The sequence below is a fragment of the Girardinichthys multiradiatus genome, chromosome Y (genome assembly GCF_021462225.1).
Source record: "Girardinichthys multiradiatus isolate DD_20200921_A chromosome Y, DD_fGirMul_XY1, whole genome shotgun sequence".
In the NCBI taxonomy this organism is placed as follows: Eukaryota; Metazoa; Chordata; class Actinopteri; order Cyprinodontiformes; family Goodeidae; genus Girardinichthys; species Girardinichthys multiradiatus.
Genome location: NC_061818.1, coordinates 17,377,317 through 17,403,958, shown reverse-complemented (window position 1 = coordinate 17,403,958; position 26,642 = coordinate 17,377,317). Strand labels below are relative to the sequence as shown.

The 26,642-nt window shown below is 41.0% G+C and overlaps 1 protein-coding gene across 4 annotated transcripts in view; it reads left to right on the top strand.

Moving 5' to 3' along the window:
* The window catches only part of LOC124864408 (serine/threonine-protein kinase BRSK2-like), a 57,430-nt gene extending 31,252 nt beyond the window's left edge, over window positions 1–26,178 (top strand). For 2 of the 4 annotated variants that reach the window (XM_047359187.1, XM_047359190.1), the window contains 11 exons: window positions 4,769–4,933; window positions 6,551–6,648; window positions 7,321–7,480; window positions 7,636–7,696; window positions 11,022–11,628; window positions 11,905–11,953; window positions 17,206–17,329; window positions 17,434–17,535; window positions 17,663–17,771; window positions 24,345–24,434; window positions 25,335–26,178. In XM_047359187.1, coding sequence (XP_047215143.1) covers window positions 4,769–4,933; window positions 6,551–6,648; window positions 7,321–7,480; window positions 7,636–7,696; window positions 11,022–11,628; window positions 11,905–11,953; window positions 17,206–17,329; window positions 17,434–17,535; window positions 17,663–17,771; window positions 24,345–24,434; window positions 25,335–25,555 — 1,786 coding nt within the window. In that variant the 3' untranslated portion in view covers window positions 25,556–26,178. The remainder of the gene's footprint in view (window positions 1–4,768; window positions 4,934–6,550; window positions 6,649–7,320; window positions 7,481–7,635; window positions 7,697–11,021; window positions 11,629–11,904; window positions 11,954–17,205; window positions 17,330–17,433; window positions 17,536–17,662; window positions 17,772–24,344; window positions 24,435–25,334) is intronic. The other 2 variants (XM_047359188.1, XM_047359189.1) reach the window with 2 other exon arrangements.
* The last annotated feature ends 464 nt before the right edge of the window (window positions 26,179–26,642 follow it).

The window sequence follows — 26,642 nt, the reverse complement described above, 5'->3', positions numbered from 1 at the left end:
TCAGCTTTTCCTCTTCCTTTTTAACAACCACTGTCCCTTTTTATTTTAATTAATGCTTCCTAGTTTTGAAGTGTGATTCCATTTTTCTGGGTTCTCTGGTTCAATGTTTATAAAAACGAATTCCACATAAAAAAGTTGCTTTAAGCAGCTCTTATCAGTTAACACTTTGAGTGATGTGCTGGTACTATACTGTACATACAATATCTGATTTTTGGTAGGAGGGATGTCATGATCCAGATTTGTTTGTCCCTGATACCGAACTCAGTCATTTAAGGTTATTTGTCCATACCAAGTCTCAATCTGATATTGGCATTTTTTTTACATCACATTGCCCACTACATACCATGTAAACATAAAACTTATTAAAATTAATTAAAATTCATACGTTCACACTGCAGGCAACTTTCTTATGACAGTCAGAACAACCCAATCTTTTCACCTCCAAGAAAATCCAAATTGTGCCACTTTCATATGTTGAACAAAATCGTATCCGATAGTTTTCATAGCGTCCACAATCAGAACGGTCATGTCACTTTTTATCAGACTTTTGTCCTGGCTCCGATTATGCATTCACACAAACTTCTCTACAGAAGTAGCAATGACTGCTCCCCAGAAGGCCATTGTTAAGAGTTGTGCTTTCTTTTTTTCTTGTTATCATGTGGTCATAATACAGGTCCTTCTCAAAATATTAGCATATTGTGATAAAGTTCATTATTTTCCATAATGTCATGATGAAAATTTAACATTCATATATTTTAGATTCATTGCACACTAACTGAAATATTTCAGGTCTTTTATTGTCTTAATACGGATGATTTTGGCATACAGCTCATGAAAACCCAAAATTCCTATCTCACAAAATTAGCATATCATTAAAAGGGTCTCTAAACGAGCTATGAACCTAATCATCTGAATCAACGAGTTAACTCTAAACACCTGCAAAAGATTCCTGAGGCCTTTAAAACTCCCAGCCTGGTTCATCACTCAAAACCCCAATCATGGGTAAGACTGCCGACCTGACTGCTGTCCAGAAGGCCACTATTGACACCCTCAAGCAAGAGGGTAAGACACAGAAAGACATTTCTGAACGAATAGGCTGTTCCCAGAGTGCTGTATCAAGGCACCACAGTGGGAAGTCTGTGGGAAGGAAAAGTGTGGCAGAAAACGCTGCACAACGAGAAGAGGTGACCGGACCCTGAGGAAGATTGTGGAGAAGGGCCGATTCCAGACCTTGGGGGACCTGCGGAAGCAGTGGACTGAGTCTGGAGTAGAAACATCCAGAGCCACCGTGCACAGGCGTGTGCAGGAAATGGGCTACAGGTGCCGCATTCCCCAGGTCAAGCCACTTTTGAACCAGAAACAGCGGCAGAAGCGCCTGACCTGGGCTACAGAGAAGCAGCACTGGACTGTTGCTCAGTGGTCCAAAGTACTTTTTTGGGATGAAAGCAAATTCTGCATGTCATTCGGAAATCAAGGTGCCAGAGTCTGGAGGAAGACTGGGGAGAAGGAAATACCAAAATGCCAGAAGTCCAGTGTCAAGTACCCACAGTCAGTGATGGTCTGGGGTGCCGTGTCAGCTGCTGGTGTTGGTCCACTGTGTTTTATCAAGGGCAGGGTCAATGCAGCTAGCTATCAGGAGATTTTGGAGCATTTCATGCTTCCATCTGCTGAAAAGCTTTATGGAGATGAAGATTTCATTTTTCAGCACGACCTGGCACCTGCTCACAGTGCCAAAACCACTGGTAAATGGTTTACTGACCATGGTATCACTGTGCTCAATTGGCCTGCCAACTCTCCTGACCTGAATCCCATAGAGAATCTGTGGGATATTGTGAAGAGAACGTTGAGAGACTGAAGACCCAACACTCTGGATGAGCTAAAGGCTGCTATCGAAGCATCCTGGGCCTCCATAAGACCTCAGCAGTGCCACAGGCTGATTGCCTCCATGCCACGCCGCATTGAAGCAGTCATTTCTGCAAAAGGATTCCCGACCAAGTATTGAGTGCATAACTGTACATGATTATTTGAAGGTTGATGTTTTTTGTATTAAAAACACTTTTATTTTATTGGTCGGATGAAATATGCTAATTTTGTGAGATAGGAATTTCGGGTTTTCATGAGCTGTATGCCAAAATCATCCGTATTAAGACAATAAAAGACCTGAAATATTTCAGTTAGTGTGCAATGAATCTAAAATATATGAATGTTAAATTTTCATCATGACATTATGGAAAATAATGAACTTTATCACAATATGCTAATATTTTGAGAAGGACCTGTATTGTCGGCTCCCATTGCTCAATAACTTAAGAATATCACAGAGCGTCAGACATCCATTATTACTTCCATAAATAGTGTTCAGTTGTGAGGTCATCTCCTTCTGCGGATGCGGGTCGCTTTGGGGTTGTGAACCCTGAATTAATTATATGGTCGACTAGTAGTTTGAACAACCACGCAACAAGAAATTGGTTTTCAGCAAAAAAATGGAATTGAGCTTTAAGACCTGCAGTGTGAACGAAGCCAAAACCAGTTTAGAAACATGATTCAATTCAATTCAGTTTTATTTATATAGCACCAATTCACGGCACATGTCGTCTCAAGGTACTTCACAAAGGGTTTGGAATGGTGTGGGGTTGTTGGGGAGGTTAGATTAAACTACTGAGTGTTAGAGTTTGGCCATTTTAGAATGGGCTATGTGTAGGGGTACTAAGTAAAATAATAAACTGATAAGGTTTGTCCTTCTAGAGCCCACTGGTGGTCATTGTTACACAAAAAACCACAAGAATTCCGGGTACCTCTCTCTGTCGGACTGATTATAACCATTGGAAAAGAAAAAGGGTAGCAGAAATGAAGGGTGTGTTTGCACCTCAACCATAACTGAGCTGTTTTAGGCTAAACCTGACTACCCCTTACTCCAACCAACAGGGAGGGAGGAAGGCAGAGGTATAAATAATTGGGAGAGTGTTGTTTCCTGTTGCATTGCGTGAAAGGTGGGTAACTTTAAAATGGGCTAAGTCAATTCAATCGAATCATTCAGATTTCAAGTCAGGTACATACATTCCAATTAATCCTAACCATCCAACAGTGCAGTCAGATTCAGTTATTTATTCAAATTGGATAAAAAGTTTTTCTATTTAAGGAAACCCAGCAGATTGCATCGAGTCAGTGACTTGCAGCATTCACTCCTCCCGGATGAGCATGTAGAGACAGTGGACAGTCAGTGGTGTTGACTTTGCAACAATCCCTCATGAATCATGACACAGTCATCAGCTCCATAATCCTTTGTGCCTTATGACTGTCTCATGGAAACTTATCTCCTCTCACGTTTTCTCTGGTGCTTTGGTTTATTTCATCCGCTTCCAGAGTTAGCTGTGTGAACTTGTTGTATTCGATCATGTATCTTTTTCTAAACTGAATAAACATTCAAACTGCTAAGATTGCAGGGATCAGCTGAACTGCTTTCCTTTTCTTCTTTAAAGTATTTCCAATCATCAGCAATGGTATAGTGATATTAGCTGGTACTACGCATGGGACAGTTACTAGTATCAAGGTAAACCAACGTTTTTGATGTTTACGGTTTCCAAACCACCAAAACCTTCCATCAAATCGTTCCTATAGTTTAAAATACCTAAAATGAGATGCCAAAAGAAGTGTGAGAGTGACCGGTGAGTGTGCTCTGGCTGTTTGAAGCATAGCGTAATCAGTTCCTTCCTCACTTGCTCCTGTGCACTGCCAGTGAGCTGGCTTAGAAAGCCTCCTAGTTGTTACCTATAAGAAAGACAAAATTGGCTGTTTGAAAATACACTATAATGCCACATTGATTTAGGGGGCATGGCCAGATACAGCTAATTTGCATAAAAGTGACAGAGCCCTAAAACAGCTCATTCTGAAAGGAGCTGAGGAAGTGAAATCTCATTATCTTTTGTATGAAAAATGGAATTAACATGTTTTGTATAGCACATAGACCTATCCCAAATTAAAAAGGATGTATAATAGGTCACCTTTACATAAATTGACCACCTTTGAGATAAATTAGAGCAGACACTTTGAGCCAGGCCTGCTCATCTGACATTAGTGTCTGACCTTACAAATGTGCTTCTAGAAGAATGGTCTAAAACAAAAAACACAATCCTTAACCTTGTCAAAAGTCCTCCCAGAAGAGTTCAGGCCCTTATAGCTGCAAAGGGTGGATCGACAATATAGTAAGCCCTATGGATTAAGAATAGGATGTCACTCAAATTCATATATGTGTGAAGAGAACTAACCATGGCAATATGGTATTTCTGGTCGTGACAAACATGATTTACAGCAGCACCTAGAGAGCAGGGTGACAACAGGTATCAGGAGGTAAGTGCAGTCAGCTGCTCACATACCGTGATTGGGATCGGATCATGATTGTCTCTAATTGTGGACATTTATCTGAAGTGACAGCAGAGACCAACGGTAGCTCCCTGAGTAAAGACAGGGTTCTTGTAAATCCAAACTAAGTTCTAAATCAGAAATGTATCCCTCTAATCCTTTGACAGTAGTAAAATGCCATTGCTTTATAATCGCATTCATTGCATAAGTAATCAGTTTTTATTTTATCAAAGACAATTTGTAAATCCTATCTAGTATTTTGTTTTTTATTTTTCTTCTTCTTTTTTACCTTCATTGACAAATGCATACTTGTGAATCTGTAAACCCTAATCATGTTGTCTGTCAGCATGTCTTCTAAAACACTTGTCTGTAACCGCTAAACCTAGGACTGCTGTCTTTTTCCTGCCAGGGGTGGCCGTAATGAGCCTTGCCCAGAACAGCCTCCTCCTCGCCGGGTGTGTGTGACGAGGATCCTGTCCCTATCAGAACTGGACCCAGATGTCCTTGAAAGCATGTACTCTTTGGGGTGCTTCAGAGACCGAGTGAAACTCACACAGGACCTTACAAATGAGGAGTGAGTACATGACCTCTATTCAGCTTTTTCACACTGGCTTTATTGAAGATACAAACCTGTAGCAGAATGTGGCGAGAAAAGAATCCAAACCTGACTTGAGCTGTCTTTTAGTTGGTTTACTCCTGATTTTCTCGTTTACAGCGGCCTGAATGGACTTGTACAAATGCTTGCATGTGTTCTGTGCTTTCGTTGTTGCCATCTCTCTGTCCTCATTACCCCATCTGTTTCATTGGAGCTATGCAGTTATGTGCTTCATTACCTGCCTGAGTGGACAATAACAACAGCTTCTGTCTGAAAAGGACTTCTTGTGTCTTGCTCCCTGTCCAACCTCAAATGTCCCTTTTTTGGGATGTTGATTTTCACTCATTTCATTCTAAAAGCTGCAGTTCTGTTTAATAACTGACAAGCAGTAAACTTGTGGTGATCACTTTATTTTCAATGGCAGTGGGGAAAATATTTGCCCTTAGTGTATTCTGTTTTCCTTAACTGATTAGCGCTCTTGCTAACATCTCTGGATCATCTCTAACCCATTTGACATGATGCAGTTTGTTCATTCAGTTTTTGAAAATCTGCGGCCTTACAAAGTTTTTCACCCCACCGGAGATTTTGTTGCATTATAACCTCAAACTTCAGTGTATGTCATCAGGGTTTTATGTCATAGACCAACATAAAGTAGTTCACAATTGTCAAGTAAAGGCATGTTTATTGAGTTTTTTATCAATAAAAATGTGTATGTGATGTTGATTTGCAGGGAGAAAGTTGTGGACAAGTTTAAAGCACGGTTAGTTTATAAAATATTCCAAGCTGTGAAATTTTCACAAAGATCTCCTCAAGCTAACATTTGAAAATGGCTGCAAACCCACCATGACATGGCTGTCTAGCTAAACCTGTCAATTTAAACTTTTTGTCCTATATGCAAAATGCTATGTGGTGGAAAACTAACATTGCAAATCACCCTGACTGCACCACTCTGGCTAATAAGGTGGCAGCATCATGCTATGGGATACCTTTCTTCACCAGGGGCAGGGGGACTGTAAATATACAGCTAGAACTACAACAGGATGATTTAGATTAAAGCATGTTCAGGTGCCCGAATGGCCCAGCAAAAACCGAATCCCAAATCAGAATCTGTGGCAGGACTTGGCTCTCCATTCAGTCTGAATGAGGTCAAGCTATTTCACACAAAAAGACCAACATTTTATTATAAATTACTTTGTGTTGATGTTTCACAGACATTATAACTTGGTTGTAAAGTGTCAAAATGTGAAAGTTCAAGCTGCATGAATACTTTTGAAAGGAACTGCAAAGCGGCCTCAAAGCAGCTAAATCTAACTCCACAACAAATACGCTTTTCCTAAGAAGGGGGTACATTACGGTGAATCTAAATGGGATTTGTATACCAGAATAATATTCTGTCGTCAATTATAACAAGATGGCATCATTATCATCTTACAGCACAACTTTAACATGATGGACCCAAACCCCGAATTTCAACAATATCCATGGCTTTATGCACAGCCAACCAAACCATATTCCATTTTACTTGAGTTCTCTACTACTAATTGCTAATTGTTTTTGTCAACATGTTCCGTTGTCGTCCTGCTCTTCTGTTTGCAGGGAGAACCAGGAGAAAATGATCTACTACCTCCTATTGGATAGAAAAGAGCGATACCCAAGCTGTGAAGACGAGGACCTGCCACCCAGGAATGACATTGGTAACAGAAGTTTTTCTTTATTTCCCTTGTGACCTTATGGGGGCAAATGTACATTATATTGACAGTTACTATTAGTTTTCCTTTACTTTGATTTAGAGATGCAACGGTCAGAGATGAATGGTTGATTTCATCAGTTTGTAATGTTTTGTCCTGCTAGAACCAATTTTATTTGATTTCTTTTTCTCAAAAATATCCTTAATTTACAGCATTCAAAAAAACTGGGCGTAGCAGTATGATAGGGTTTTACTAATTTTCTAAAACAAGGACAAATAGATTAGAGAAGTCACATTTTAAACTGTCTGCAGTACCTGTTAATAGTCATTACTGTGATTATTTTGGTTTGTAGAACTAAGTGTAAATATCAGTCTCTGTGTGTACTCCCTATTGAAAGCAGACCCTTACCTTAAATTTAAACTGAAGTATCTGCGGTATCAACTTCCACACCAAAGGATGTTGTGGTTTATGTGACATGTTTACACAAACACATGGTGCGTTTACTGATGAAAAAAAGACTCGATCTTTAAACCCGTCTGACCACTCAGCTAGTCAGAGCTGCTCAAGCTGAAAATCACCTGAATCCTGACAATTTTTGGTGCATCTATACTTTGATTCGATGTACAAAACTTGTAGTCAACAAAAAGTTGAAATTCCACTTCTGTCTTCTTGGTATTGTTGTCCAAGACCCACCAAGGAAGCGTGTGGATTCCCCCATGTTGACGCGTCATGGTCGTTGTCGTCCAGAGAGAAAGAGCTTGGAGGTCCTCAGTGTTACAGAACAAGGGTCTCCCACCCCACCTCGCAGGGCTCTGGACACTAATGCGCACAGCCAGAGGTAAAAACTGATTTATCCTCATCATTTCATTCGTGAAAAAAAAACTTAACCATTCACCAGAGGTATTACAGCCAACAAAACATGTTTTGATTAGTTTATCTTAAAGAGCTGTTCACCTTTCTCTGACATGCTTTATTCTTTGACAACTTCCAAAGGTCTCGTTCAGTCAGCGGTGCATCCACAGGTCTGTCCTCCAGTCCCCTCAGCAGTCCCAGGGTAAGGACTTTACATCACTCCGCTCTTTGGTTCCATGTTGAAATGCACATAACATCTTGCAAGCGCATTATAGCTTTAAATGAAATAATCCATATTTCCATTTTTGTACATGTGTCACAGCTTAAATAAGCCCTGAATTCATGTGATGTAAGGGTATAAAGGTGCCTTTTTGCTTTAAAATAGTGAATTAAAAGGAGTAATGTACCAGTTTGTCTGATAACTAGCTAGTAGTGTTACAATATTCACTTGAAATTTGGGAATATGGTGGATATTGTACCAAGGTTATTAATTATTTGCATCTCTTAATCAAAACATTGAAGTTTGCACTTATCTGAAAAACAACACTTTATGAATGTAATATATTGCCTATTATGCAGTTTTTTAACAATAGTAAGCTTGTGATGAGTAGTTTTGAGTTGGCACTGTCTTAGAAACAGTAAGAAATCATGTGGGATAAGAACAGGGCTCATTTAAGAGAAAGACTTTCAGTGGGAGTATCGCTAAGTTAGAGATTTTTTCCACAGAACTTTCTTTAAGCATTACAGAGTTGTTTGTGTGGTCACTATCTTCTGAATCAGGCCTAAATAAACAACTAAGGCTCCAAAATGTATCCTTTGTTGAACTTGTGAAATCCAAAGTGCCCGAGGTTACTTCCAAATTGAATACAACGACTATCTAACCATCCATCTATCGTCTATACCTACTTGTCCTTGCAGGGCTGTGGGGGTCTATCTCAAGCGGTCATGGGGCGAGTTGCAGGGTACACCCTAGACAGGTCACTAGTCCATCACATGGCAACACTTAGACACACCAGTCAAACACAAATGTACACTAAAGGTAACTTAGATTTATCAATTAACCAAACAGTCATGTTTTGGGACTGCTGAGTATCTGAAGAGAACCCACAAGTGCACATGAGAACATGCAACTCCACACAGAACGATCCCAGGTGGGGTTTTGAACTCAAAACCTTCTTGCTGCAAGGCAACACCCTAACAATTCCTGGTGGGCTCAGTGGTGATTTAATGGTTGGATGGTGAAAATTTGCTCTTGATTAGGTCCTATTTTGAAAAAGTGTTAGCACGAGTCCTTCATAAGAATTTATCTCTAATTTTCCTATGTGTAGTAACTCCTAACAGCTCATAACTACTACGGTGGCCAGGAGGTGCAAACCAACATTACAATATCTGAAAAGTCCCGAAACACATTTACAAATGACAAAATCTTACGGAAAGGGAATGTACGAACTCCGATGCTGACCCGGAAGTGGTAACGGGAGCGCTCATGGGGACCCAAGATGGACAGCTATTGAGTGGCGTTTTGCCCGTTTTTGGAACCACTCCTTCAGTTGTTTAGATGCTGGACTGCAATAGGCGTGGCAGTTGCATATAGGCATCTTTAAAACATATTTTAAGTGCTAAGAGATCACAAATAATCAGACAATAAAACATGACATCATGAATATATTCGGTAACTTCATAAAAAATAAATGGAAATGTCTAAAATTGATGGGCTTTAATTTTGAAATTCCACATCAGATGTTGGTGACATTTAATGAGTGACATCTGGAGGTGTCCTGTCAACATGAAGTTGATTAATCACTGGAAACAATCCGTTTTCTTGCTATAAACACAGTAATGTCTAAAACGCCTTATTTTTAAGGGCTTTAATTTTGAAATTTTATATCAGATGTGGGTGAAATTTGATGAGTGATCTGAAAGTGTTCTGTCAACATGAAGTGAGACTGGTCACTGGAAACAATTTAGTTTTAATAAGCGTGGATACGGGGAATATTAATGGATATTCACAAATAATGAACACACAAAGTACCACAAAAAACTGTGACAAAGACTAAAATGTCATATCTAGATATTCGCAGGTGGATTTTTAAATATCGAATATAATCAACCACCACGAGTCTGTTCATTTAAAAATAATTGCTTTTACTAATATCTCAGCAAGCGCTGCTGCTGTAATTCATGATGTTTTCACGCACAACAAAACCACGTGAGGGCTGATTTCCTTTTCGAAGTGGAAGCAGCTGGCTTGACCGCAGTAAAACGAAGGCCGCCGCCGTGGAAACATCCTGGAGGCTTTTACAGCTGATCTGGCACCCTCTGGCATCCTTGTGGCAACCTGTGGCACCTTCGTGGCCAGGGACTCCACAGAGTGCCAGCGTGTTTTTAAATAATTCATTTTATTTTCTGTGATTAACAATTCACAGTAACCATTCATGATCTATAACAAACTGAATGTTTGTGGAATGTCTCATCATCCTTTCAGCAGGTTATACATACGCATAATAGTATTTATGACATAGTTTCCATCTCAAGTAAATACAGCCACCTTATATTATGAGTCTAACGCTGTTTTTGAAATAATATCAAATAATGACATCATCATTTGAAAATAATTTCTGAATAACAGTCAATAGCTAATAACTATAATAACAACCCATTTGTTGATGATCATCATTTGCTTCGGCAAAAACAGCGGCAGCCGGCGTGGCAGCATCTTAGAGGTTATTAGTGCTAGTCTGGAACCCTGTAGCACCCACTGGTGGTGGAAATACCATTTCTAGTTGCTACTGCCACGAATTGAGCTTGCTGCCTCTCAGACTTTAAGGACCGACCACACGAAAAACAAAACCGAGTTAATCTACTCATATTTGTGCCATAAAACGGCGCTCGATTGCTGTCCATCTTGGGTCCCCATGAGCGCTCCCGTTATCACTTCCAGGTCAGCGTCGGAGTCATTTGTAAGTGTCTCGTGTTTTGTTAAAGGGTTTTCTGAAATGTTAAGTTGTTTTCTCAAATGTAAATTTGTTCTTTGAAATATAAATTTGTTTCGGGACTTGTATAAGTGTTTCAGATATTGTAATGTTGGTTTGCACCTCCCAGCCACCGTAAACTACACACAAGTACTTCACTTTGAAAGAACCAGGATATTCCTTTCACATGTACTATCTGCAACTTTAGAATATAACTATGAGTTTTGTTTTCCAGAATTAATATCCTGTGATGTTAACTTTGCCTTAGTAATGCTTGCTCCATCTGTTTTTGCTACTCATGTTTATCCAGCCCCCTATCACATCTTCATTTCAGGCATATCATGCTGTTTACATCTCAAAATGGTCAAAAACAGGTGTCACACAATTGGTGTGCAGAATAAGAGACCATAAAATCCATCTTCCATTTGCGTGCATCTTACTGGGTCTTGTTGATATTTTCTGTCCATGAATCATATTTCATAATCATTGCCTCCTGTCTCATCTGTCCATATCCCTCTTTCTCCTTTTTTGCATCTTTTTCTGTCTGCCCATCAGAGCCCAGTCTTCACCTTTAACCAATCAGAGGTCACCTCCACTTCCTCTTCCAAAGACCCCAAAGCAGGAAGTGCCACCACTTCTCGGCCCACCCGTCCGATGCCTGACCCAAAAACCCAGACCTTGCCCTCCAAGGGTCCCACTGACCGGCCTCAGCTCCACTCCATGAAGTCACTCCCCCTCCAAACACCTCGCTCTCCTTCGCCATCCCCCTCTCCCATCCTCTCCCCCATCCCACGGTTCTTCAACTTCCCTTCTCCTTCCGTCTTCAGGTCCAAGAATGTCCACACATCCTCTAACTCATCTGCCACCCCTTCCCCTGTTTCGCAGGTTACGCCACAGGGCTCGCCTCTGCCCACTCCGCTTGGCACACCCGTTCACCAAATCCAACACCCTTCCTCCACCACCCCTCCCTCCTCCTCCTCTTCGTCTTCGTCCTCCAGAGTGGACGGAGCGGGCGGGGCGTCACTGTCACTGACCCCGCCCTCCAGTCCAGGAGGGAGTGGCAATCTGGCCGCCTCGAGTTCCACCCACTGGAGGACGAGGCTTAACTCGTTTAAAAACAACCTGCTGGGCTCTCCACGTTTCCATCGACGTAAACTGCAAGGTGAGCAAAGTTCTGAATAGAAGCTGTTGTTGCATCCCTTAAATTTGTGCTGCATCTGAGGCCTCACACCGCTGTAAATTCCATCAGAATCTTGTAAAATCTCTTCCTGCCAAAAAAGGAGCATGTGCTTCACCCCGCAGCTGTGTTGAGTAACGCCGCTTCTGTGATAAGCTGAAATTAGAGTAATTAAATTAGAGTCTGCCATCAAGAATCATTGACCTTATCTTCTCACTCCTTCCATCTTTCGTCCTTTCTCCCTGCCCATGTTTTTTTTAGTTCCTACATCAGAGGACATGTCCAGTCTGACTCCTGAGTCCAGTCCAGAGTAAGTACACGCATCTTAATTTATCTGTATCTCTGTGTCTGTTATCTGCAGCCAGAGCCTGAAAAAATCAGAACAGTAGTCTCTAAGGACTATGGTTAGAAACTACTGCTGTATTGTATGTAAAATATATAATATTTTTTATTACTTGGTCCAAAAAAACAAATCTATCATTATGAAGATTTTTGTTTTATAATTATGTGACAAAAAATAACTGCAAGAGGAATTGTCAGTTGGAACACTGTGCCTCTCCCCTTGATTATAGTTGTGCAACACTAGGTTTGGTTTGGCTATGAATAACTAATAATAAGTGCCAACATCAATTATTAACAAAGATAGTTATTTTAATCTAAATTGCCATGTTGGATCACTACCTGATTATCAGGAATTGATAGCCAATCAGCTCTCCGTCTCTGTCTGTTATTGTTTTATGAATACCTAGCTGGTGAGGTGTGGTGTTATACAACTATAGATAAAGGAGTGAATTCATGCACTGGCATTTTGAAAGGCCTGCACACATATACAGAATAAACACAAACATCTTCTCTCCAAAGTATAATTTGTTAACAAAATACTTAAACTTTAAGTCAACAAACTCTTAACTATGCTAGTAACATTCAACTAAACTACTTAGTAAAAATGAAAAATAAGAAAACTAATAAACTACAAAAAAGGAAGCAAAAGAATAAAACTGAAACCAATAAAATGATGCAATGATATCACAGTTCAGTGTGAATGTGTTTGTACAGAAACAAGGTTTGTTTTGAATGAGGCCAAATTAGCTATAAAGCTAACTAAAAACAATAATTTCAGTTCACAGTGCAAATCAGAAGAGTAAATAAAACTTAATTTTAAGAAAACAATATTTTAAGAATTCATTGCCGCATTAGAAATCATTATCCTTTGGACAATTGATTCTTAGCCATCGCAAGGAGTGATGGACTACTAAAATGGTGGCAGACTCATAATTGTGCATTCTTGACGGCAGGTCTAATGATGTCACATCCTGAATCAGTGGCTCAGCTTAATAAAGAAAAAATATGCATTATTTTGACCCTTAAGCAAGCTGATTTGTTTGCAAATTGTCCATCTTTTAAGTCAGACTGCTGTGCATCTTTCTTGCCTTTCAATCAAAAACTATGGCACACAACTAAGACAGGCTGCCATTCATTCTGACATGCATGGCATTACTACTCTGAGATGCCATGTTTACTGCACACATGCATTACTGCAACAGAATTTACACCAGTGCTACATAAATGTCACTGCTATAAAAAACCTTTTTGAACCTCGTGGTATGCAATGCAGATGCTCTGTCTGCACTGTTGAAGTTCATCTCGTCTTGGTGAATGATTAGAGCAGCTCAAATGGATGGCAGCCCCAACGTACTTTGTCATTAGCCAGCTACTAATTATCTGACCTCTTAAGGGTATTCATGAGCTGATGGTAAATTGATAATTACAGTAAAAAAATGAGATGGTGAATCACACAAAAGCGACATACACCATCCTGATGCTGTAAAACACATTGTGTGTTATCCCTATACACATTTTTTAAGTGAGGTTTAGTCCATAACTCATTTGACAACTTCTTGTACTTGTCGTTTTCCACTTTATCCGGGACCGGGTCGCGGGGGCAGCAGACTCGGCAAAGACGCCCAGACGTCCCACTCCCCAGACACCTCCTCCAGCTCCTCCGGGGGGAGTCCAAGGCGTTCCCAGGCCAGCCGAGAGAAATAGTCCCTCCAGCGTGTCCTGGGCCGTCCTCTGGGCCTCCTCCTGGTGGGACGTGCCTGGAACACCTCCTGAGGAAGGCGTCCAGGAGGCATCCAATATAGATGCCCGAGCCACCTCAACTGGCTCCTCTCGATGTGGAGGAGCAGCGGTTCTACTCTGAGCCCCTCCCGGATGGCCGAGCTCCTCACCCTATCTCTAAGGGAGTGCCCGGCCACCCTACGGAGGAAGCTCATTTCAGCCGCTTGTACCTGGGATCTCGTTCTTTCGGTCATGACCCAAAGTTCATGGATATAGGTGAGGGTGGGAACGTAGACCAACCGGTAAATCGAGAGCTTCGCTTTTCAGCTCAGCTCTCTCTTCACCACAACGGACCGGCACAGCGCCCCCATTACTGTGGCAGCCGCACCGATCCGTCTGTCTATCTCCCGCTCCATTTTTCCCTCACTCGTGAACAAGACTCCGAGATGCTTGAACTCCTGCAGGAACTTCCCTCCAACCTGAAGAGGACAAACTACCCTTTTCCGGTCGAGAACCATGGCCTCGGACTTGGAGGAGCTGATCTTCATCCCAGCCGCTTCACACTCGGCTGCAAACCACCCCAGTGCATGCTGTAGGTCTTGGCTAAAGTGGGCCAGCAGGACCACGTCATCTGCAAAAAGAAGAGACGAAATCCACTGGTCCCCAAACCAGACCCCCTTCGGCCCTTGGCTGTGCCTAGAAATCCTGTCCATAAAAGTTATGAACAGGACCGGACAGGACTTTTACAGAGACCGGATGGCCCCTAATAAAGGGAGCACGCCTGGAGCACTCCCCACAGGGCACCACGGGGGACACAGTCGAATGCCTTCTCCAGGTCCACAAAACACATGTGGACCGGTTGGGTAAACTCCCATGAACCCTCGAGTACCCTGTAGAGGGTATAGAGAGCTGGTCCAGTGTTCCACGGCCGGGACAAAAACCACACTGCTCCTCCAGAAGCCAAGGTTCGACTATCGGCCGGACTCTCTTCTCCAATACCCTGGCGTACGCCTTACCAGGGAGACTAAGGAGTGTGATCCCCCTGTAGTTGGAACACGCTCTCTTATGAAGGGGGACCACCACCCCAGTCTGCCAGTCCAGAGGCATTGTGCCTGACCGCCACGCAATGTTGAAGAGGCATGTCAACCATGACAGCCCTACAACATCCAGACACTTGAGGCACTCAGGGGATCTCATCTACCCCAGAAGCCCTGCCACCGCTGAGCTTTTTAACCACCTCTGTGACTTCAGCCTGGGTGATGAAAGAGTCTAACCCCGAGTCCCCAGCCTCTGTTTTCACCAGGGAATGCTTGATGGCAGGATTGAGGAGATCCTTGAAGTACTCCTTCCACCGCCCGATAATGTCCCCAGTCGAGGTCATCAGCCTCCCACCCCCACTGTAAACATTGTTGACGAAGCACTGCTTCCCCCTCCTGAGGCGCCGGATGGTGTGCCAAAATCGCTTCGAAGCCAACCGGTAATCCTTCTCCATGGCCTCATCAGACTCCTGCCAGGCCCTGATTTTTGCCTCTGCCACCACCCGGGCCGCGGCACGCTTGGCCTCACGGTACCTGTCAGCCGCCTCAGGAGTCCCACAAGCCAACCACAGCCGATAGGACTCCTTCTTCAGCTTGACAGAATTACTTCCTGCCTTCCTGCCGGTGTCCACCACCGGGTTCGGGGATTGCTGCCGCGACAGGCACCGCAGACCTTACGGCCACAGCTACGGGCAGCAGCATCGACAATAGATGCGGAGAACATGGTCCACTCAGACTCTACAGTACAGACCAAACGTTTGGACACACCTTCTTATTCAAAGAGTTATCTTTATTATCATGACTATTAATATTGTAGCTTCACACTGAAGGCATCAAAACTATGAATTAACACATGTGGAATTATATACTGAACAAAAAAGTGTGAAACAACTGAAAATATGTCTTATATTCTAGGTTGTTCAAAGTACCCACCTTTTGCTTTGATTACTGCTCTGCACACTATTGGCATTCTGTTGATGAGCTTCAAGAGGTAGTCACCTGAAATAGTTTTCACTTTACAGGTGTGACCTGTCAGGTTTAATAAGTGGGATTTCAAGCCTTATAAATGGGGTTGGGACCATCAGTTGTGTTGTGCAAGAGGTGGATACAGTACACAGCTGATAGTCCTACTGAATAGACTGTTAGAATTTGTATTATGGCAAGACAAAAGCAGCTAAGTAAAGAAAAACGAGTGGCCATCATTACTTTAAGAAATGAAGGTCAGTCAGTCCAAACAATTGGGAAAACTTTGAAAGTGTCCCCAAGTGCAGTCGCAAAAACCATCAAGCGCTACAAAGAAACTGGCTCACATGAGGACCGCCCCAGGAAAGGAAGACCAAGAGTCACCTCTACCGCCCGGAACAACAGTTAGAGACCTGTCCCCAACCCGAAGGTGCAGGGATACGACCCTCTCATCCACTGGGGTAAACCCCAACATGAGACGGCTGAGCTGGCGGGCAACAAGCAAACCCTCCCCAGTCCACCGCCTCTCCCCGTGGGCCACTCGTAGAAGAGAGTCCAGCCCCTCTCGAGGATTTGGGTTCCAGAGCCCACTTTGTGCGTGGAGGCGAGCCCGACTATTTCTAGTCGATATCTCTCGACCTCCGGCACAAGATCAGGCTCCTTCCCACCCAGTGAGGTGACATTCCACGTCCCTAGAGCCAGCCTAAGCATCCGGGCAACTTTATTTAGTATTTATCTATATTAATTTGTCTTGGAGGCTGAAGTTATTGACTAGTCAAAAGTGGGCAAAGACCCAGGGGAAATTCTACCGTTTTAAAACAAATCCAATATCAAAAACACCATAGCATTTTATGAATCTGTAAACAGCCACCATGTTTCCAACGGGTGGTTATTTACAGAGAAATAGTGTTTCGGGTCGATTTAACATATATTGAAGATAGGCAATATAAACATAAAATAGCAGTCACATGAAACAGCTATGTCACTTTTGATTTTTTTTCACCACAGGAGGTGTTTCTCACATAAACATCGTTGGTGCCGGGCTGCCTTCTATCTCTACTTTCTGTATAAATAAGTATCAACTAAATGGTCACAAAATAGCATTTTCATGAACCCTTCTGAAGTTGGAGTCACCTTAGGACGGTAAAGGTCCGCTTGGGTCTAGGAGCCTCTGGGGCCAGCTGTTAGCTTTAGCCTTCAGGAACTACACCAACTATCTACTGTTGGGAAGATATGAATTGCTTTTAATTTTTTTATTAAAAAATCCTGAACTACCTCTTGAAAGATTCACCTTAAAGTCTCAAAACATATCGTATCAGTTTTATTCCCAGCAGTAATATGATGAACAGATAGATAATGTTGCAGCAAGGTTTTAGTTGCTGGATCAGTTCCAGATAGGATAAAATCATAGTGTTGTATTTAGGAGTCCAAGTAGCATATATCACTTTAAATTAGTTCTAAATTGAAAAATAAATGATTGAAATTATTTCCCTTTTTGTAGGCTGGCTAAGAGGTCGTGGTTTGGTAACTTCATCAGTCTGGAGAAGGAGGAGCAGATATTTGTGATGATCAGAGACAAGCCGCTCAGCTCAATCAAGGCTGACATCGTTCATGCCTTCCTCTCTGTGAGTCTATAAGGCTTCAACCAGCTTTTAACCATTGCTATAGTGTTTGCCTTTGCAATCTTAAAAGGCATTGATTTAAGACTCCATCTCTGTCACTTCCACAGATCCCCTCTCTCAGCCATAGTGTGGTATCTCAGAATAGTTTCAGGGCAGAATACAAGTCCTCGGGTGGCCCATCTGTCTTCCAGAAACCTGTCAAGTTCCAGGTAATGTTTCCTTCTTTTGCTTCTGATATTTTCTTAATTCAGCCAACATCATAGATCAAATATGGCTTCAAAAGGTTCCAAAATAGAGTTTAAGTTTAAAGTTCAGTTTATTACTTTCATTTCGCAGGTGGACATTGCTTTCTCTGAGGAAGAGAGGGAACGCGAGAGAGAACGAGCGGAGAGAGAAGGACGAAGAGAGATGGGCATCTACAGTGTCACCTTCACTTTACTAGCAGGTGAGAGGCTGGAGACAGACGCTGTTCAGGTCTGGTATCAACATAAGACCTGCCCATTTCATTTACTAGAGGAAAGTTGAAGGAACAAGTGTTCATGTCTTTAAATCCAATAGGAAAAGTGCTTTTAAAAGTTTCCCCCTGAAAAACTCAGATTTTTAGAATGTTTGTTCTAAAGTACCTGGATACAGTATCTGTTTTTTAACAACGCTGTTTATGGAATGTATTCTGAGCTTTATACAGTGCTTTTTAAAATAATTCACACATCAAACATAAATCTTTACCATTTTCTTGTGTAACAAAAACCGATTTCACAGATTATTTTATTATGATTGTATTAGTAGCTACTCAGAGCGGTTCTTCTTGGGTCAGTTGGGTTTGGTTCGTTTTCCATTCAAATGATTGATCTGTAAGTGACACAAATACAACAACAGTGGAGCTGCTTGGTCGATGGCTGTTGTCAGACTCAGAGTGAAAGAAGAAGAAGACGAAACACTCTGGATAAGTACAGGAGAGAGATTAGCGAGGCCGCACCCTACCCAATCAGTGACCGACAGTATTGTGCCGTCGTGTTTTAACATGACTCGGTACGGTTGGAACCACAACCAAGCAGGTACTAAAGATAGTACGTATAGAGCTGAACCGAACTGTGCTGATTAGGGACTAGTTAAAAAGGGCCAATAATGGTGCATAATCGTGAAGTGGGAGGAAAATGAAACAGGATTTTCAACATTTTTACAAACATAAACCAGAAAAATTTGTCGTGCATTTGTAATCCGTCCTGTTTACTCTGATATGCTTAAATAAAATTCCATGAAATCAACTGCCTTCAAAATACAGCTAATTAGTAATCAGAATGCACTTGGCTGTGATTTAATGTATGAATCCAGCTATTTCTGTTAGAGAACATTGGTGAACAAACAGCATCATGAAGACCAAGGAACACAGCAGACAGGTCACAGATGGAGAGGAAGGGGAGAAGAAGGGTTATGAGATAGAACAATTTTCTAACCCTTGAACGTCTTAAGAAGCACTCTTCAATCCATCATCCTAAACTGGAAAGAATGTGGCACAACTGCAAATCTACCGTCCACCTAAAATGACAATTAGTAGAGCCACAGCTCAGGTAGAAGATGATGGCGACAGGACAAACGTATGTTGTGTATGCGACAAATCTGGCCGTAATAGAAGTTTAGTAAGAAGAAAGCTGTAGTTGACAGAAAGAGTCTTGTTAACAGTTAGCCACAAGCCATGTAGGGGGTACTTCAAACATGTGGAAGACACTGCCACCCACCCACATGAGAACAAAATGTTTAGCCTATATGCATAATGTATGGCAGAAAAAATGCATTAGAAAATCTCTGTGGTGAAAGATGGTTGTGGCATCATCAAGCTGCTTCAGCAGGGGCATGGAACCCGTCCGAGTTAATAGAAAGATGGATGGAGATAAATACAGGGCTGTCAGAGGCTGCACAAGACCTGAGACTGGGGGGACCCTAAACCTGCAGCCAGAACTACTGACTTGGGGAGGCTGTATAATAATGCCCCACTTTTCATATTTTTATTTTAAACCTATATATGATTTTCCTTCCACTTCACAATTAGGAAACACTTTAAAGTTTAATGTGACAAAATGTGAACAGTTAAAGAGATATAAATACTCTTTAACTGTTCAACAGTTAAAGGTACTCTATGAAGGATTTGCAGCTCTACAGACATGGATGATATTTTTTCCTTCTGGAGTGTATTTTTGTCACAGAGTTGGGAGAAATAAAGGGCTTGTTATTTATTATAAAAAGAATCATCAACCTCTGTTATCATCTGTGAACAGGCACACCTTAGCATATTGTCAATTTTCCAAGCTGGTAATATGGCGGCCACTGATGTCCTGTGATCTGATGGATCTGTTTGTTCTTGCAGCCAGTTTTGCTAGAACTGAGTGTTTCTTTTATCTTTGGTGATGAGGTTGAAAGGCCTCTTTGCCATCACCCTAATCTTTAGATTCCCTCCATAGGTTGTCTATCAGACTCAAACTCAGACTCGGAATTAGCCTTTAATAAACATTTGGCTTAGCTGTACATCCAGCCCATACACGCTACTAGATCCACAATTATGAGAAGAGATTTAGGCAATATTTTTAGGAAACTGTCATGTTTATGTTTTGTAAAGGACCCAAGTGCTGAGACTGACTGTGGCAAAAGCAGAGTTGTTTAATTATCAAGCAATAAGGAGAACTTACAGGGCAATCACAGGTAGAGCAGGACATGGAGCACAGGTAGTTTAATGGGACAAACCAGTAAAGAACAGTGAGCCTACATACTGAGGGAGGAGTGGAAAATGACATAGGACCCAAGTTAACTAATCAAGGAAATGTGGAACAGCTCAGAGGATTGCTAATAGAGGAAATGAACGAAGGTGAAAAAAAGCACAGGGGACTAAACTGGACACAAAGGAAAACTACAAACCCAGGGGAGAATATACTAACACTGATCTAGAAGATAAACTAAAATACACGAAGAACAGAACACAAGAAGTAATTAAGAAATTTTGTTGTCCGATGAGCTAACACCTCCCTCCTACTTCCCTATGTCTAAAGAGATTGCTCAATCCAGCTCTCCATCCAACGGGTCCGGACTTCCCTAAACCTGAAAGGTCTTACTAAGCAGGTTTACTGAAAGTTCTGTTTAAGCTGGTGTCAGGAAATGACTCGCCTAGCCTCTGACAGCCTTCATACAAAAGTCTCGCCCTTCTTCAACTGGAGGTTTGGGCGACCAAGTAGCCTATCGCAGTCATCCACACTTTTGACAGTCACTTTTGTTCACAGCTGCTCATTCCCTAATTTTACAACTGGCTCTTGGTATATGGGCTAGGTTAATTTTAGTGGCTCAGCACGAGCCCCAAGGGTGCTGTTTTAACAAACTTGACTAAGGCAACCTATAAAAACCTCCTAAAATATCTTAGAACCAGGCAACAAGATTTTTTACCACCAATGAAAAACCAACAATACAGTGACTCAAATAATTGAATGTCCACGATTTAACTAGACTTTTATATGCTTTCTTTAATTAGTAATGCTTTTGCAGGGGTCAGTAACAGCTCGGCAACACAAAATAATTTCAATAACAGAAATGAATCAATCAACTCAACCTGTCTTTCCCTGATGCTGAAACTAGTGAGTTTGAAGAGGCTTTGAAGACGGAGGCTCATCCATGCACCTGATGGAGAAGATTCTTCTGGTAACAACGAGTGGTTTCTTGAAGGGAATACGACTTAATCTTCAGTTTTCTCCCTTTAAGTGGCAGGCACTGATGCTCCAGGCTTTGATGGTTAAACAGGATCTTTGTTGTTATTTGTCTCCAAAGACAGTAGTTTCCAGAGGCTGAAGAGTTGAAGGAAACCCGGAGACATAAATTAAGTTGATTCAGGACTTCCAGAAGCCTGAAACTTAGAGCAATCAACTGTTCACCGATCAAGTTCACTTCTGTTGTCTGGATAAAAAGGCTTTAGATGAAATCAGATTCTTAATTTTGAGGCACAGTCCTTTCTGGGCTCACGGGTTGATCCTCTTCGGTTGGGCTCTTTTTAATGCAGTCGATCAGTGGGGCTGTCTCTGTTCCTTTTCCATCCAAGCTTATTTTCTCCATCTGATCTTGTTCGCTGGTCTTCTGCGAGGAAACAACCCCGTTTCTGCTCTCAGCATTGTTTTTATAGCGCTTGATGCTTTCACCGGTTAGGCCTTTATTAGGCTTCTTAGTTATTGCGCAACCTATTCAGCTCATCTTCTTGATTATTGCTCAATACTTTAGTCATGGTCACTGTGACCTACTGATTCTGTTTCTCAGCCTTGGAGATGCCGATAATAGCAGCTGGTCTGTAGTTGCATCCTCCCGTTGCTGTCAGCATGCAGCTGGCTCTCGTCACTCCTTGTCATCCTCCAGTTTTTTCCCTAATCTGCTCAGTTTTAATCTTTACACAGTATTACATATTTCATTCTTCAGCTTTCAGCATTCACTTTAAAACACCGTTGCAAAACCATCACTTCATTCTTTTTATTCATGCTTTACAAATGATTAATGTTATATTTCTCTCATATATAGCTGATTGAGAATGTCAAACCTTAATGTTTTTTCCTCTAATTCTCAGTTCTTAACCACATTTCAATCATACATCTTTTAACTTGTTAATCAAAGATTGCTAATTTTATTCAATACATGTGAAATAATATAAAATCATCATACATCATTTCGTTGGATATACTTGTTTATATTTTTGCAAAAGATAAGACAGATAATATGTGGCCCCACACAGGCCTCTCCAGTCTCTCAGCTTCAGAATATGAGAACATGCTTGTTTCACTCCCCACTGCTTCAACTGTGTGTTTTAATAATTATTGCATGGATTACACATAAGGATATTTATTGTAACTTTTATGGAGTTAACTGTGAGCAGTTACTAAATGTTGCATGGATTACATGGAAAGATCTACACCTAAAAAATATACCAATTTGGCAACACCTTTCAAACATAAATAAACAACAAAGAAATGATTAAAACACAAACACAAATGAAAACCCAAACCCCCAAGGATCATAATAGAAACCTAAGAATCTCTATTATTTTGTTCAAACAAATAAAAGCTTTATTAATCACAAACTGTTCTAAAGATTCTCAAATAAGTTTCACTGGTTTCACTAAGCCACATATTGCATATTTATTCTTGTCTAATTCCCTAAGGCTGAATGCACTGAAAATGCTATTTTTTGATTTCAGAAATACAATAGAAAGTTTATTAATAAAATAGAAAGTTTCATAAATCTGAAAAACTAAAAAGAAATCTATTTTAGAATAAAATCATTCAGTCATGTTTGATCAGGCTGTTTATTTTCTATTTTGACGAAATGGTTAATAAAATAATTCTAAACTTATGAAGAAGTGCTCTAATTTAGCAGTAATAGCAAGCTCAGAACCAGATGTTACCTTTAGCATTGTTAATGGCTAACAGTTAGCTAGTGATACAGTTTTTTTCCACCAGCAGTTTAAACTGTTTAAAAGTGGAGGAGGCTTCCTAAACACCTTTAGTATGGGTTAAAGTGTAACCAAGTTTCTGTTTATATCTTCTGTATAAGTACTTCCTTTTTGACTTTTAAATAAAAATTTGATACAACAGGGTATCAAGCTTTCATCTCTCAGCTTTGTATCCAGGACTCATATTTATACTTATGCTGCGTTCGATATGTGTCAGACGTCAGAGCTCGGGTCTGGGTATGATGTCACAACGTAGTTCTAGCTGCAAGTTTGAAAACTAGCTGGATTTGCTCAATTTTGTGGTGCTAACTAATAGTAGCAATACAAACCAAATACAAAGTAGCTATTTTGATTTCATGTGTTCAAACATTGTGGAACTGTTTACCATTTTGGATATTAAACCTAAGGTTGGTCAGAGTCCTCCAACTTTCTCAGTTTGCATTTTGACTTCAGAGAGCATTCCTTGTTGTATTCCCAAACAGGAACTCAGGAAATGTGACTTCAAAGTAAAAGCAGAACACACAGTTTATGTTGCATTAGATTAGATTAGATAGCTTTCCCAGAAGTCAGAGCTTGGAGCTGGGAATGAAGTCATACAAGTTGATCCTACCTATCAGAAAACCAGTTGTCCTCCTAGTTGTTATGGTTCTAACTACTCTAAGCAAGATAAGATGACAAAAGTTTTCCTCTCCATTTTCTGTGTTCAAACACTAAATTACAATGACCTCAAATATAGATTGAGCAATATGTATGATGCTTGTGCAATAAGATTTAAATCTTTAGGAATAAATAGTTAAAACCTGCCACTTTCACTACAATTTACATGCACATCAGCCACTTTAGATACTGGCTACTTGGTGATCTTTAACTTTCTCTGCATGAACTCTGACTTAGGGACCTTCTTCCCCATGGAAGATTGTGTATTGTGCTATTACATGCTGAACAATAATTATAGCAGTAACTAAGAAACGTTAATATAAAAATGATCAGGCACCCTTTGAAAGGCACGGAATAATATCAGGAAAGTCATGAGGATTTAACAAATATTATAAAGGAGGAGGTCAGTGATGTGTTTAAATGTTGTTTTTTTGTTTTTTACTGCCCCTAGTTTTCCCAAAACATCTGCAGGTGTAAAAGATTCTTGAATATCTCTGTTGGAGGCTAAACTTGAAATCATTCGGTTTTTATGTTTTATTTTTAATTGCTTTTTTGATCATGACCATTGCATTATTATATTTACAAAATATATTTACATTTCTCAAATAATGTTCATGTGTATAAACCAACATTTCCTATTCAGGAATCCTTCAGTTAATTATCTTTCTTGAATGGACCTTTTTGTATGCCATCTATTTCATCCCCTCTTCATTAGCCAATCTGGAAGACTTCTATCATCTTCAGAGATTCCTAAATCAAACTTGCTTTTGTACTTACAGCTGGCCTCTTTGTAAAGTATCTGACATAACATTGCGAGGAAGGACAGTAAATCTAACATTACAAGGGAGATGTTGGGGGGGGGACTGATAACTGATTGTTCTCTTCTTCTCGTAGGTCCCAGTCGCAGATTTAAAAGAGTCGTAGAAACTATTCAAGCTCAGCTTCTTAGCACCCATGATCAACCTTCTGTGCAAGCTCTGGCAGGTGCGTACAAAACATATGCATATTCACTCCAATTCAATTTAAATCAAAAAAACTTTATTAATCCCAAACAGAAATTAAATGCTGTTGTAGTTCTTATTATACAGGTTTCTTCATACAGTGCCTCATAAAAATATTCATAATCCCTAAACATTTTTTTACATATAGCCATGTTGTTACTACAAACGTCTGCAGCAGTTAGAGCAGCAGATCATTGGGTTTATGTCTCCATCAGCTTTGCACATAAAGTGACTGAACCTTTTGCCCATTCCTTTTCACAAAGAAGCTCAAAGTTAGTCAGAATTGATGGATAGCTTCTGGGAACATAAATTTTCAAGCCTTGCCACAGATTCCGAATTAGATTTATGTTTGGACTATGACTGACACATGAAACCAGTGGCCATGAGGATTGGTGTCCTGCCATGTTTAGACATGTTTATCTGAAACATGTCTAAACATGGCACACATCTGAATCGAATTATTAGGTCACTGGCATGACTCTGCAGAAGGTGTCTGAATGCTGGCGAGCTAATTCAGGCATTTGATTCAAGTGTTTTGGAGAAGGGATGCATCTGTATTCCATTCCATTTCATTGTAGATCTGGTTATAGATTTAGGGTAATTTTCCCGCTGCATGTAGGTATAGAAGTTCAGTTTTGGTTTCATTTGACCAGAACACCTTCTTCCACATGCTGTGTCTACATTATGTGTACAATTATGTACAACTTTGTCTTGGTCTACCTCAACAAAATAAATGAAAGCTTGAAGTTTCCAGTTGTGAAGTGACAAAAGGTGAACAAGATAAAAGGGTAGGAATATTTGTGTCAGGTACTCTACAAGCCACATGCATGCAAGGTTATTTGAATAATGGACCCTCTCTGAAATTTTATTTCTTGCCTCCCAGATGAGAAGAATGGTCAGCTCTCCCGTCAGCCCAGTGTTCCTTCCCATCAGAACTCCCGGCATTCTGAAAGTGGATCGGATCGAGTTGAAAGGGAGCATACAGCAGACGGAATGAGTGGCAGCAGCAGCAGCAGCAGCGGAACCGTCTTACAGCGGCGAGAGTCAGGGAGAGACAAGATCAGACTCCTTTCATCGTCCAACGGGACGCAGTCTCACCCTTGAAAAGAATATTGCTAATAAGAAGAGAGGGTCGTCTATCTAGAGGTGTCCGTCTGGCTTCCCTCTCTTTCTCTCAGTCCTTCCAGCATTCTCTCCTTTGCCTTTCCCTTATTTCCTTTTAGGCTTCTGACCTCTAACCCCAAGGGATAGAAGATGGGAAGGACCTTTGTCAAAGATAGTCTAGAGATACGACTGACGATTCCCCAGAAGTGTCTATCTGTAGTAGAAATGGGTACTGATGAAGTGAGAAAGCAGAACAGAGAAAACTCACAGCCAGGTAAACAAGTTGTCCACCTCCCACAAGTGAACAAAGCACAGGACATTTCTACTGAACAATCACAATCAACAGTTGCTTCAGACTTTGCAGGAAACCTCCAAGTACATCGGTGAGGATGGTTTACGCTGATCATGGCCAATGAGTGCAACGAAACATTCTGATTCATCATTTCCTGCCCATCCAGTTTGATCACCTGCATCACTTCTTCTCCTCACCTTTCTATGGGAAAAACAAATGTGTTTTCTCCAACAGACCAACATGAGGGAAAATTGGCCAAGAATTAAATGAGATTGTTTGAAGTGGATTGTGTCGCTACATACTAAGCAAACCCTGTTGTAATTTTTCACAATCAAAGATATGGAGGAACAATCTGAGGATCAGAGCAGAGGAACAAAAGTTGCCAGAGAATGGATCCGTGGAACTATGTTAAGTGGACATCGTACATCGAAGCGATGATATAAAGTAATCCTGACACACTTTCCCTTGAGTGTATGGAGCCCCCACAGTTATTTCTGAAATACAGTATAATATGAAGCTATGATACCATATTGCCTTTACAAGAGAAGACAAATGTGGATAACAGTAGGAATTTTGACACATTTCAAAGAAACTAGTCACACTCCAAGGACGGTCCCCTACAAGTCCAAAAGCATGCTGGATGAAAAGATTAGGAGGCCAAACATAGAATGAGCTGCCCCATCTTTTAGATGCAGTGGACACAAAACTAAGAAGCTGAAAACCTTTACTTTGGCCTATTTATTAGAAATAAAAAGCAGTTTTTATTTGAAAGTTTTTAGAGCATTTGTTTTATAC